Source organism: Miniopterus schreibersii, assembly GCF_964146895.1.
Source record: "Miniopterus schreibersii genome assembly, chromosome: 4".
NCBI classification, from domain to species: Eukaryota; Metazoa; Chordata; class Mammalia; order Chiroptera; family Miniopteridae; genus Miniopterus; species Miniopterus schreibersii.
Genome location: NC_138105.1, coordinates 30,477,150 through 30,489,959, shown reverse-complemented (window position 1 = coordinate 30,489,959; position 12,810 = coordinate 30,477,150). Strand labels below are relative to the sequence as shown.

Sequence of the window (12,810 nt, the reverse complement as noted above, 5' to 3'; positions counted from 1 at the left end):
CAATCTACTTGGTAATTAAAATTGCTTAAGCAAACGTAAATAAAAACTGCAGATTTTAAAAATCAAATCAATTTTCATCATACTAATTCTAGAGAATTTATGCTTTTCTGCCTTTTTTGCTTGTGTTTTGGAAAACAACCTGGAAATTCACAGTAAATGAATGAATGAAAGTTAAATGTTGGTAAGACTCAAATGCCATGGATAAGATGGGAGTAAAGAAAATGGAAAAGTAAGCACAGCACAATCCACTTCGTTATCCATTTTTCTAGTTAAATGTGATAGCTATACTTTGAAATTCCTAAAACCAGATGGGAAATTAGCTTAATATTTGGTAAAGAAACACATTCAAATTAATGGAGAATAGGAGATAGAGAGCGCTCATGGTTTTAGCAAACTAATAAAGATAGTACATATTCTATCAGTTGAAAGCACATTTACTTTCCCAGCAGAAACCTGAAATCTAAATAATCTGGGTCCCCACGGGCGCAAACTGGCGCATCTAATCCAACAGTACCTGCCTGTGCCGGGCCCCCTAGGGCGGCTCATCCGACTGTGTCCTGACCTCGACCGTGGCCTTTCTCCCCTTAGCGGCCCCGCAGTCATCAAACTGGGCAGAGGGGCAGGGCCTACGACCCAGGGACCGCTTCCACCCCCATCTGTCGGAGGCCACGTCCTTCTCCCGCGGCGGGACGCCACCCTACACCCCGGCGATTTTTATTTGTACAACCTTCTTCCCAGTCTCTGCCTTTCTTCTTAGTCCCAGACTGAGAAGGTAAAGAACCACCGGAATTGGACGGACTGGAAGGGAACCCGGGCGCCCGAGGACGAGTCTGCAGGGGCCCTCGGGGCTCGGGCGCTGAGGGAGAGGCGGGGGCAACTCTCCCAGCGCAGCCGCCCCTCCTACGGGCGGACACGGCCCCGAAAGCCCGCGGGTCCCTGGGGCCTGCGAGACAAAGGAAAGCTCCGGGCCCAGCGGTGACGGGGTGGGTGGGAGCGGCGACTCGCGTGAGCGCGGGGACGTGAGAACGCAGCCCCCGCCCCTTCCCCGCCCCCTCCCCGAGAAAGGCGGGGCCCCAGGCCACCCCGTAAAAGGTCTGCCCGCAGCGCGAGCCGCGGGTCCCCGGCCGCCACACGCGCCCCCGCACGGGCGGCGACCCGCCCGCACCGTGGGGGAGGGGCGGAGCCGGGGGCGGAGCCGGCGACGGAGAGAGACTGCGGGCGGGCGGGGGCGGGGCCTGAGCGGGCGGGCGGGGCCGCGGGCGGGGCGGGGCCGCGAGCGGGGCGGGGCCGAGCCGGCCGGTCCGGGGCTGCTGGAGACAGTCACTGCCCTGGCGGCGGCGGCGGCGGTTGCCGGTGGGGGCTGGGGCGAGCGCGACCCAGGCAGCCGGCGCAGCTGGAGCCGGCAGTCGCCGCGGGCCGAGCGGAGGACCCGGCGCTGGGCGCGCGCCCCGGGCCGGGCGGAGCGGGCGGCTGCGGCGGGAACCCCGGGCGCGCTGGCGACGGCGGCGTCTCAGCGAAGCAAGTGTCTGGGGCTGAGATTCCGCGGCGGCCACGGCGGCGGCTGGGGCCGAGGTAACCCGGGCGAGGGCGGCGGCGGTGGAAGCGAGGCTCCTCCTCGGGTCGGAAGCTCGGGGGCTGCGGCCGGGGCGCAGACCTGACCCGCCCACGCACTTTCCAGGCTGGGACCCCAGACGCCGCTGATCCCCTCGCTCAGCCGAGAGCGGGGCGGGGGCGGGATCGGCGCGCGGGGTGGGGGCGCTGAGCGGGACGCGGATCCCGAGGCGACCCCTCGGCAGGGATTGGCAAGGACGTGGGGCACCCCTCCCCCTTCGAAAGACACACCCCAATCTCAGGGCGGGGCGGGCAGCCCAGGCGTTCCCAGCCTCCGCGAGGGAAGACCTCGGTGTGGAGGCTGCACCTCGGTCTGCGGCCCATCCTAGGTGGCCCCCCTGTGGATCTTCGGGGCTGCTTAGACCGAGAGGGTTCCGTCGCTGGGAATCCCGGATTCCTTTTGTCTGTCGGCTGAACCCAGCGGCGGGACTGGGCAAACACCCCGGCGCTGAGGCGCTCCCCGCCTTCCTGCTCTGCCCGGGAGGGAACGCTCCCCGGCCGCCCTCCTCCGTCCACACTAGTAGGTTGCGCTCCTCACCCCCATCCGAAAGCTTCACCTTTGGAACCGAGCGAGGAGGGATTCACGTTGTACCTGTGTTTGGGTGTATCATTCATGTGAGATCATCCCCCTCCTCCCCTCTTTTTTTTTTAACCCGTTGCCATCCAGCCTCCGCCCTGGCAATCAGCCCCTAGAATCTAACTATCAACAAAGAAGTGTGGCTAGTGGAGTAAACAGAGCCCTTGACTGGCTGGCTGGGCTGTGCGCGTTAATCGAGCTTCCTTAGCTGGCGCTCTTCTACCAAGCTAATGGAAAGAGCCTTTTGGCTGGGCTTAAGGATGTTACTGCATGTGTGCATCGTCTTTTTCCCCTCTTTAGCAATGAGGTTTTAAAAATCTAGGGTAACTTGATGAAATTGTAGTTCTTTGGAAGCATAACCATAGAGGAGGAAAAATACAGAAAGAAAATGTAATCATGATTTTAGGGTAATTGTCCAACTTTTTGAAAGTGCCAAAAATGAAATACATGGATTGTTGGGATTAACTGGTAAATTGTATCATTTGATAAGTAAGCTTTTAAGATATGTTTTGCACGAAGATATTTTTGTTTATTCCAGTTACTTGTGGAAATTGTTGATTATCCAGACATTTTATAAGAGGAACCTTTGAACAGGTTCAATTAGGAATCTGTTTTGAAAAATGCATTTTATGAATGCTTTGAAATAAGAGGTGTTAACAGTGGCCTGTCATTTCTGTCACATAAGAGACCATAATCTAAACAGTTATGTCCCTGGCAGATGTCCCTATGCCTGAAAGTGACAGGGTCTAGTAGTTTGAGTGGCTATCCTTTAACAAGAAGTATAGAGCTACCTACCTACTGTATAAATGTAATCTCTTTGATGACATTTACTATAATGGACATCTTTTCTGATCTAATTTTCAGATACAGAATTAACACTTGGAATCTGGAGAAGTGCAAATTGAAAGATTGGGCTTTCTCTTTAGCTTTCCAGATGTATTGTCTCATCTGCATACTTGAAGGATCCACAATCACATAAACTGGCTTGTAACCATGGAGCTATGTGACCCATCAAGATACAGAAAAAGTGCTGCTGAGCTTGGGAACCAGGCAATTGTTCACCAGTTCAACAATTAAGCTAATATATTCTCTGCTGATAATCAAGTATATAGAGTCAAATAAAGTCATGCACATTCTATTGACAAATGGACTCTGTGGCTGTTGAATTTTGCTATAACTGGTTACTCTGTCATTCAGTCAACTTAATATGCAAGTTGCATCCTAATGGATGTAAAGACCTGTGTTGATGTATTCTGATTTTAGCAAATGTTGAAGATAAAAAACCTATTATGACTAATCCTTGGGAAGAGAAAGTCTGTAAAATGGCTCAAACGAGTTTATTGCAGGGGAAGCAGTTTTACTGTAGGGAGTGGGTTTTCCACAAGCTTCAGCATTGCCTCCAGGAGAAAACTAACTGCTGCAACAGCACTGTCAACACACCGCCCCTCGTAATGAATTCTGGGAGCAATGCTAGTGTTGTCTCTGGAAAAGGAGCTGCCTGGGGAGTGCTGTTGGTAGGAGGGCCTGGCAGTGGCAAGACAGCCCTATGTACTGAGCTCTTGTGGCCAAGTTCACCTACAAGCTTGCAGAGAGGTTTACATCGCCAGGCTCTGGCCTTTCATTTCTGCAAAGCCCAGGACTCTGACACATTGTGTGTTGGAGGGTTTATTAGAGGCCTAGTCGCACAGATCTGCCACAGTGGACTACTCCAAGGATATGAGGACAAGCTAAGGGATCCAGCAATCCAAAGCCTCCTACAGCCTGGGGAATGTGAGAGGAACCCAGCTGAAGCATTTAAAAGGTAACAGTAAGCATGCCATGGTGTTCCAGTTTCTAGGCAAAAGTTAAAATGGTTTTAGATTTTTAAAAAAACTTCGTGGAATGCCTGTACTACTGCTGTAAATTTCAGGATAATCTGTGGTTGTGAATAAACTTGTTTATTTGAATATTAAAAGAAACGAAATTTAAGCTTTGTTTGCACAGGCTATGGATTAAAAGTATGCCTTTTATACCAGAATTTGAAGCACTGTAGAAACAAATTGCTTTTCAAATGTATGCCAATTATTTATTTGCTTTTCTAATTTTACCTATAATTGATGGAGAAGACGCTATCTGGAAACTGGGCTGCATTTTTAGGAAGGGCAAACTATATGTGGCCCTGCATTTAGAGGAACTCTGAGCAGAGCACCTACTATCTTAGTATTCCTTTAAATTAGAAAAGTTCTCTTTGAAAGACACCATTGGCCATTGAGAATCTGAAGAAAATTTGCTAATGTGTTTTGAGATTTATTCGCCTATCAAGTAAATTAAAAATTGAGCAATATTTTGAAATACATGATCTTTACAAAATAATGAAGATTTGCATCATTTTAGTACTTAGCGAGTGATACAAAAAACAATTTTCCTAATCTTAAGCATTTTCCCATGGTAAAAGGATTGGTCTATGAAGTGATTTAACTTGTTTTTCAGAGAAGTTCCAGGTACAAAATTTGTTTTAAAAATATGATTCCTTGAAAGTAATTTTTTGCATATTACTCCTCTGCTCATTGCAGAAGGAGGAGACAAACTGTTAGTTTGTGCTTGCTATTGCCTCACTGCTGCTTTAGTCATTTGTCACATACTTTTATTCCCTGCACAATAAGTAGTTCTTAGCAGGCAAAAGTTTGTTTCCCAAAGATGCAGGTATACTCTGCACTGAAAGTTAGTGTGAGAGAATGTGTATGTGTGTGTCTGTGTATGTCTGTGTGTCTCTAGGAATTTTTTGAGCAGGCTTTGAATTGCTGTGAAAATGATTTTGTTCTTTTGATGTTCTCAGATCTAATGGTATGAAATCTATGAATTTTGGTGTGATATTGAAAATAATAATAGTAGCAAGCACTTTGTGTGAGTCACTGTTCTAAGTGCTGTACTAATATTAAATCACTTAATCTTAATTGTTGTGTGAGGTAGGTACTGTTATTAGTCCCATTTCATAGATGAGGCAACTGAGGCACAGCCTAAGTAACTTGTCCAAGGTTACAGGCTATTAAAGGGCATAGGTGGGATTTGAAAGGCATGTGTATGTATACAGGTTTGTAATCATAGAAATTCTTTGGAGGACTTAAGGGGAAGAGGAATAGTTTTGAAGTTTGTGGAGAATGGGTATGTGTCATAGTTGTGGTTTGAGTGTAGTTTTCAGATTACCCTTGTCTGGAATGAGTGGTAGTCTGAAATGATCGATATGAATAGTGGTACAGAATTCCAACAGGTAAGGGGTTTATGAAAGTCAGCAAAGGATTGTGTCTGAGAGGTGTGATATTCTTGTAGACCTTTTAATGTATAAATGCCATCCAATAAAACTCAGGGCAAATGTATTATCTTCTGCTGTTGGCAATCCAAAGACTGGGTTAAAACTATTATATCATTCTTCAATCAATGAGGCAATCTGCTAGGCAATGCCTGAGGCACAAATATGAGATGCCTGGCTTGATAGACAGTGTTCATGGAATCACTGTGTCCCGTATGGAATCAGTAATGTAGTCTTTAATATAAAACTTTACTTTTTAAGAGGCTTCAAGTCTCTGTATATAAGCAACTCTTTTCTCTTGACTTAATGCTTTTTCTAAAGATACTATCGCTAGTTGAAGAGCCGATTTGCATTTCTTGTAAGTCATTTCTTAAGCTATTTGGATTTATTGACACCTTAGAAAATCACTTTCAAAGAGTACAGTCTAAGTTTAACTTAGTCTAACCAATTATGTAATGTATTTTATTGAAATTCATATTAAATTTCTAATACTTTTAAATATTTGAAACCATGTCTGGTAGCTGTATGTTTTTGATATATTCTGATCCTGAGCAGATCTTTATAGTACCACAGATTTTCCTGAAAAAGATCCTTCTACTCAGAACATCCTCCTTTTTTTTTTTGCTTTGTGGATTTTGGTTATTAGCTAATTGGAGAGAAATAAGAAGCAACTGGAGGTGTGTGTAAAATCCACAGCTGTACTGAGAAAACCTAGTGTTTCTACTTGGACCATTGTGGTGCTCTAACTTAATCTTCTACTGGATCTTTCAAAAACCTGGGTCACTTTTTAAAAAATAATTAAAGCAATTAATCAAGTCATTAAATAAGGTAATTTTGATATTGGAACAGCTGTTTCTGATTATTCATTAGATATATATTTCCTGTATGACTGTGAAGCTGTAATATAACCATAGTCAAATGTAAACATGAGAACACTTTCAAAGTTAAAAAGAAGTATTTTTTGCATAGTTTATGGCCTTAGATCAGGGGCAGGGAACCTTTTTTCTGCCAAGAGCCATTGGATATTTATAACATCATTTGGGGGCCATACAAAATTATCAACTTAAAAATTAGCCTGCTATATTTGGTCAAACATTTCATTAACCCACCCCTAATGTGATGGCTAGAACTTCTTCTCTTTGGTGAGGCCTTGGCAGGGCCAGACCAAATGATTTCCTGGGCTGTACAGGGCCCAAGGGCTGGACACTCCCCACCCCTGCATTAGATGATCTGCGCCTCTACTTTTGGCTAGACAAGGTTTATTGTAGGTACTGTTAGTGACTACGACTGACTTGTTAAATAGGTCCTTTTGAGAATTTTAATTGGAATGTATTTTATTTAGGTAGGATAGAGGTAATTCAACAGGTAGACAGTGAGCAGAAGATCATTGTTCTCAAGGAGTTAACAGTATTTTGAGGGAGATGTAGATCAAAGTAGCTAATTATAACAGAAGGATCAAGGCAGCAGAGTTAGGGAATGAAGGGGTGGGGCAGTGGTTTTGGGTCCTGTGCCTGGTTTAGAAGCACAACTGAAAATGGTTATTTAATTCATTCAACCAGAAACTCCTTTCTGAACTTTCTGTCCCTACTGTCATATTCCTTAATCCCAAAGGCCTTTTTGGGTATTTAGATGGGCGTGGGAAATACAAACCTTTGCTCCTAGTGGATATCATTCCTAACTTATTTGTTTAACAATCTGCAAGACCAGGTGTGAGTTTTCTATGTATGATATCAATTTTCCCCATGTTGAGTAAAAAGATTTTGTTTTGTGTGATGTTGATAGGAGTTTATTAAACATCTTCAGGGTTACCACAAATTAAGTGTAAATGGAATAAAATTGTGATGAAGAATTAAGGACGAATGGTTCTAAACTTTGAGAGTTTAGCAGAAAAGCTGTGTAAATGGTGAAAGGTAACAGTGGCTTGTTAGGATTGGAACTAGAAGTCTCAACTCTGACAATTTGTTTTTGATGTTGAATAGAAATCCTTAAATGATGGAATCTTCTATATATCTCCTTTTCCTTGAACATTTATAACTGTTCACTCGTATCTCTTTAGATTTTAGCTTCTTTTATAGTTATATATGCATATATCTTCTGTTATCTCCTCTATGAGGCAGATGCTTCTTCCTGACATTATTCATGACTGATTAATTTTTTATATTTATCATTGTGCTTTGAACAGCACTTTTCCTAGAGTAATTGCTAAATGATTATCATTTGAATGACTGCATAAATGCTACTTACCTATCTAGAATATGTTTGAATCTAATTGAAAGGCAGTTGAAGCTCTTACAAATGAAAGGAAATTGAAACGTTTTATCATTTTAGGTCAATTTTCAATGCAGACCAGACTGGTGTAGTGATTATTAATTTATTAACCTGCTGTCTGCTCCTTAGCACGTATGTATATGGCATTGGTCCAGGTAGGTTTAAGTGTCCAGATGTCTGTCTTCTGCCTCAGCTGGCTCCAGGTACTTTGGGCAAACTCAATAAAAGGACAAAGAACAGAGTGGGACTGGAACAGGTGCTTACTTCTTACCCTCAGTTGTGGGGTATTTTCAAGGCAAAATATTCCCTTTCCATTATCTGCTTTGTATAATTAATACTATTTAAGATAACTGTTACTATCCATTCTTAAATATTGTCAGATTAAAAGATCTTGTTAAAGCGTCTTTATTATTCACATTTTGAATAAAATAAATGAATTAATATACTTTTCATAATAATTCCACATTTCCTTTAGTCTAAGATTGTTACTTTTCACTGAAATGTCCGTTGTTTACAACTGTTAACTGTTAAATTTACTTTCGGATACACAGAATCTCAGGTCTACTGACACTGGGTCTGCAGCTTAGGTCCCTGAGTGAATCCTGTGCACCTTGAAGTTTGAGAAGCACTGCTCTGGGCTAGATTCAAGATTTTCTCTTCTATTACTTTAAGTTTTCAGATATTTAATCTTCTTCTTGGAATGATTCTTGAATTCTGTTGCCCTAGTCTGGAATTTTTACTCACCTGCCCCTAGCTGGCCTCCTTAACTTTGGCCCCTCTATTCTGCCTCACTTGGTACAGCTGGACAGTTACCGCAGTGGAACAGTGCTTGCTTTAGGTCACGCCTTGGAGCCTGTGATAATCTGCACAAGTTCAGATTTCTCTGCCTGGCTTTAAAAGCTCTTGATAATTTGGTTCTGCTCCATCTAAAGTATGTATCATGTTTCCAAACTTCATCAAAACACATTAAGCTCATTTATTCTTTCAAGAAATATTTCTAAGCATAGGAGATAGTGTTAAAGTAGATAGGAAGATATGACTAAGTAGAATATTCTTAGTTTTCTTACTCTTTAGTAAGAACTTCATATACACAGTAAGGATTTGGCCTTTTGTTATGTATGTTGCAGATTTTTTGGTTTGTTTTTTGGCCCTTCACTTAGTTTTTAGCAATTTTGCTTTCTTAAAAAAGTTTTATGAAGTAAAATTTTTTCATACAGTAATTTGGTTTTAGGAAGTAAAATAAGTAAATACTTATTTTTCTGTCCTTAAGAATCTTTGAAGTGTATTCTGATTGGCGGCCTATCTTTACCCTCTGGTTGATTTAGTGATGTCTTTGACCATATGTAATTGTCTTAAATTTCAAACCAATTTCTCTCTTTCACCTTGTCCTAATTTTAGAAATATTGCTAATGTCATTTTTTTCTATTATACACATGTGTAGCTAAATATATAGTCTTTGGTAATAAAATAGAATTTGAAAATGCTCATGTAATTGCTTAATAAAGGTAAGGATTAAGAGCACTAATTATGTCTTACCTGTGGTTATCTTGAAAAAACGATTTAGAGCTTTCCAGAAACTGGTGACCTTTTACAGTTCTGACTCATGATTTGCATATGTAGAAGCTCCAGTGCCTGGTCTCACTGCCTTTGTTCTTCATCTCTCCGTGCACCCTTGCTCTTTGCCATACGCTACTTGGTCCTTGTGTAGAGGAGAGTTGTACTTTTCTGCCTTTTTGTTTTGGCTCAGCCACGTGGTTTGCTTTGGTCAGTGGGATGTTAGCAGACAAGATCCAAACAGAGGTTGAACATGCACATGAGTGGTTGGGCCTGGCTTCCCTGTGTTGCTGTTGTGTGAGGGGATGTGTTCTGGCAAGCTTGTTGGTTGAAGGAGGGGGGGAGAGAGATGTGGAGTAGACCAGACCCAACCTGCAGTGTGACTCCAGGTCTAGAGTAAATCAACAGACAGACACAGGAGAAAGCACAAATGATTGTTATTTTAAGCCAAGCCACTGGGTTTGGGGGTGGTTTGTGATATACCAATAATGTGAAAATAGCTAACAATAAAAAAGCTAAGGAGATAATATTTTAAATAGGAAATCGTTAATTTTCATAAAAAATCTAGGAGTCCTCATTGATTCCTCAATTTCACTCACCCCCTACACTTGATTCATCAGCTACTTTTGTTCTATCCCAAGATGAAACAAACACTTCCACTCTTCACCTCCATGGCTGCTGCTCCCATTATCTCTTGCCTAGACTCCTGCTGTGGCCTCCAAACTGGTCTTCTTGTTGCTATTGTGGTCCCTCTTCACAGAGCAGTTAGTTTCAGATCATGTTACCTCCTGTGCTTAAAACTTGCCTGCGGCTTGTCACTGCCTTTAGAATAGAGTGTAAGCTTTGCGGCGTCCCCCCTTGCCTAGCCTTTGACCTCAGCGCGCACAGCTTCCACCCTTGTTCATCGCTGTCATCCACACTGCCTTTATTCTATTCTGAAGTCGGTCAAGTTCTGGCCAGCAGATTTTTTGTGTGGCTACTTGCTCTGGTGTCACTTAGGTGTATCAGCTTTACTGTTACCTCCTCAGAAAACTGAGTCTTTAGAAGACTCCACACCTGGTCACTTTCTTAAATCACATCAGCACACTTTGTTTTCTTTGTTCCTAATTTTCAGTGTCTATGATCTGGAATTATTTTCTGCATTTGTTTAATGGGACTTCTGCCTACTTACTGGAATGAGCAGAGTACTTGCCTGAATTGTGCCCTTTGTATCTCCAGAATTTAGAATATAGTAAAGACTCAGTAACTATTTCTTGAATTAATGAGTAACAGTATTTTCATTTAAAACATTATGATCTGTCACATTGGTAATTCGTATTTTATTTAAAATTCATATTCACTTAGGAGAAAAAACTTTTGTAGCTTAAGTCTCAGTTAATATGTTTGCTAAATTGCCTCTTTAGAGAGACAAGCAGCTTGCAAATCATGGACGTCACAGGAATTGAAAGGGGAAAGCTAACGGCACCAAAGGGGAAGAAACAGTCGTAGAAAAAACTTTGTGGGATGTAGGAATTGCTCCTACGCCCAAAGTGTTTCAGCTACACAGGAAAGTAAATAGGAAAACAAACATGCATGTACTCATTTTGCCACATTTGCTTTAAGTCTGGATTTTCTGTTTTGTTTTAAAGAAAGATAATCCACATTGGAAGCTCCCCAGGTCTCTCTTCCTAATTCTGATCTACTCACACCGGATAGATGGCCCCTCCTGTGAGTTTGTATCTGTGTGGTTTGATAATCTATGCAATTTGACTACACAGGTAGATGTGTGTGTTTACACACATACTTGTGATTTGCTCTAGTTTTGTATACTTTTGGTTCCATATCAGCAGTTCTCAAACCTTTTTATTCTAGGTCCCATTTACACTCCTAAAAATTATTTGAACCTCAAAGAACTTTTTTTGTGGGGGCTATATCAATATATGCTTATTTGAAATTAAACAGATAAAATTTAAAATATGTATTAATATGTTGAATAATAATAACTCTATTACATTTTAATGAAAGAATAAATACAATGTCCAACACACAAAAAAAGAACACTTAAAAGGGTGACATTGTTTTACTTTTTTTTTTTTTTGCAAATCTTTTTAATATTAGGCTAAATAAAAAACAGCTGGAGTATCATAACTGCTTTTACACACAGCCTCTGGAAAACTCCACTGTATTCTTGAGGGAGAACCAGAGTGAAAAAGGCAAAAATAACATCTTAGTTTTATTATGACCCTGAAAGGGTCCAGAGAGTAGGTGACTCCTAGGGATCCCCAGCCCACACTTTGAAAACCATGTTCTGTGTGAATGGTGTGTTTGGCGATCACTGTTCTGCAACACGTTGTGCCTAATATTGTTTTTGTATGTTTACCCGTATTCTTACGTGTGAGTTTACATGATTCCTGTTAACTACTGCAGAGTATGTAATTCATTTTTTGTTGTCATGTTGACACTCATTTAAGATGCATTCATCTTTCGACCTTTATAACAGTGCCGCTGGGAACATGTTTGGGTGTCCTCATGGTTGCATTCTAGGCGCAGTGAAAACTGACTCCGAGTCGCATACTCACAAGTGAAATTTTGGATGACAGGGTGGTATGTTCATCTTCAGCTCTGAGATAGGACCAAACCGCCCTTGAAATTATATGAGGTTACACCATCGTAGTAGTGTGTACTTGGATTTTCAGACTCTACTTAGGTCACCAACACTTGCTCTTTTGTCAAAGTTCTTTGTTTTGTAAAGTAAATGTGAAATGGTATCTCATTATTTTAAATATCTGATCCTATGGCTGGTCATTTTGTTTGTGAAAATTTTTGTTTTGAAGTGTAAATGAATGTAGTCAAATATATCAATCTTTTTCTGTCTGGTTTCCTTTATGGTTTGGCCTTTTTGGTTCTTAATATTTTAAAACTTGTTTTCTACTTGATCCAGCAGCATTTTTTAAATGGCTGGCTCACCGTTCACTATTAATTTGTAATACTTCCACAGTAAGACACACACATACACATACACACACAGACTTGTCTGTATGTATTTCTGAGCTCTGAATTCTACTTTGGTTTATTCATTGGTTTATCAAATATACATAAGATAGAAGGAATACACCAGATGCCAGTCTTAATACTGGGATATATTAGTAAATGAAAGTGGCAAATGTAACCTGTGTTTATTTGTTAGAATTTGAGGATTGGTGTGGGTGATAGAAAAATTAAAAGTTAGCATATCCCTTAGCAGAAGTGCTATGTGGAAAATGAAAGCAGAAAGGAGGGGGATGGGCGTGAGGTGGGGGGTTGGTTGAGGGAGAGGGGTTGCCATTTAAGCAGGGGAGGTTAGGGTGCTTTGAAGGAAGTCTCTGGCTAGAGTACTCCAGTCCTGAGGTGGGAGTTGGCTTAATATTATCCAGGAAAAACAAGGGGAGCCTGTGTGGCTGAAACAGTGAGCAAGGGGGTGAGTAGCAGGAGACAAGTAGAGAAGTTAGGAGCCATACAATGTATGGACTTTGGAGACTGGGAAGGACATTCATTT

At 41.9% G+C, this 12,810-nt stretch overlaps 1 protein-coding gene across 3 annotated transcripts in view; it reads left to right on the top strand.

Annotated features, from left to right (window-relative positions):
• The first annotated feature begins 707 nt into the window (after positions 1 to 707).
• The window catches only part of ANKRD50 (ankyrin repeat domain containing 50), a 30,790-nt gene continuing 18,687 nt past the window's right edge, over positions 708 to 12,810 (top strand). Inside the window, exons 1-2 of one of the 3 annotated variants that reach the window (XM_081136920.1) lie at positions 708 to 772; positions 3,053 to 3,989. In XM_081136920.1, coding sequence (XP_080993046.1) covers positions 3,478 to 3,989 — 512 coding nt within the window. In that variant the 5' untranslated portion in view covers positions 708 to 772; positions 3,053 to 3,477. Of the gene's footprint in view, positions 773 to 1,316; positions 1,573 to 1,897; positions 2,132 to 3,052; positions 3,990 to 12,810 lie in introns of those variants that run through there. The other 2 variants (XM_081136918.1, XM_081136919.1) reach the window with 2 other exon arrangements.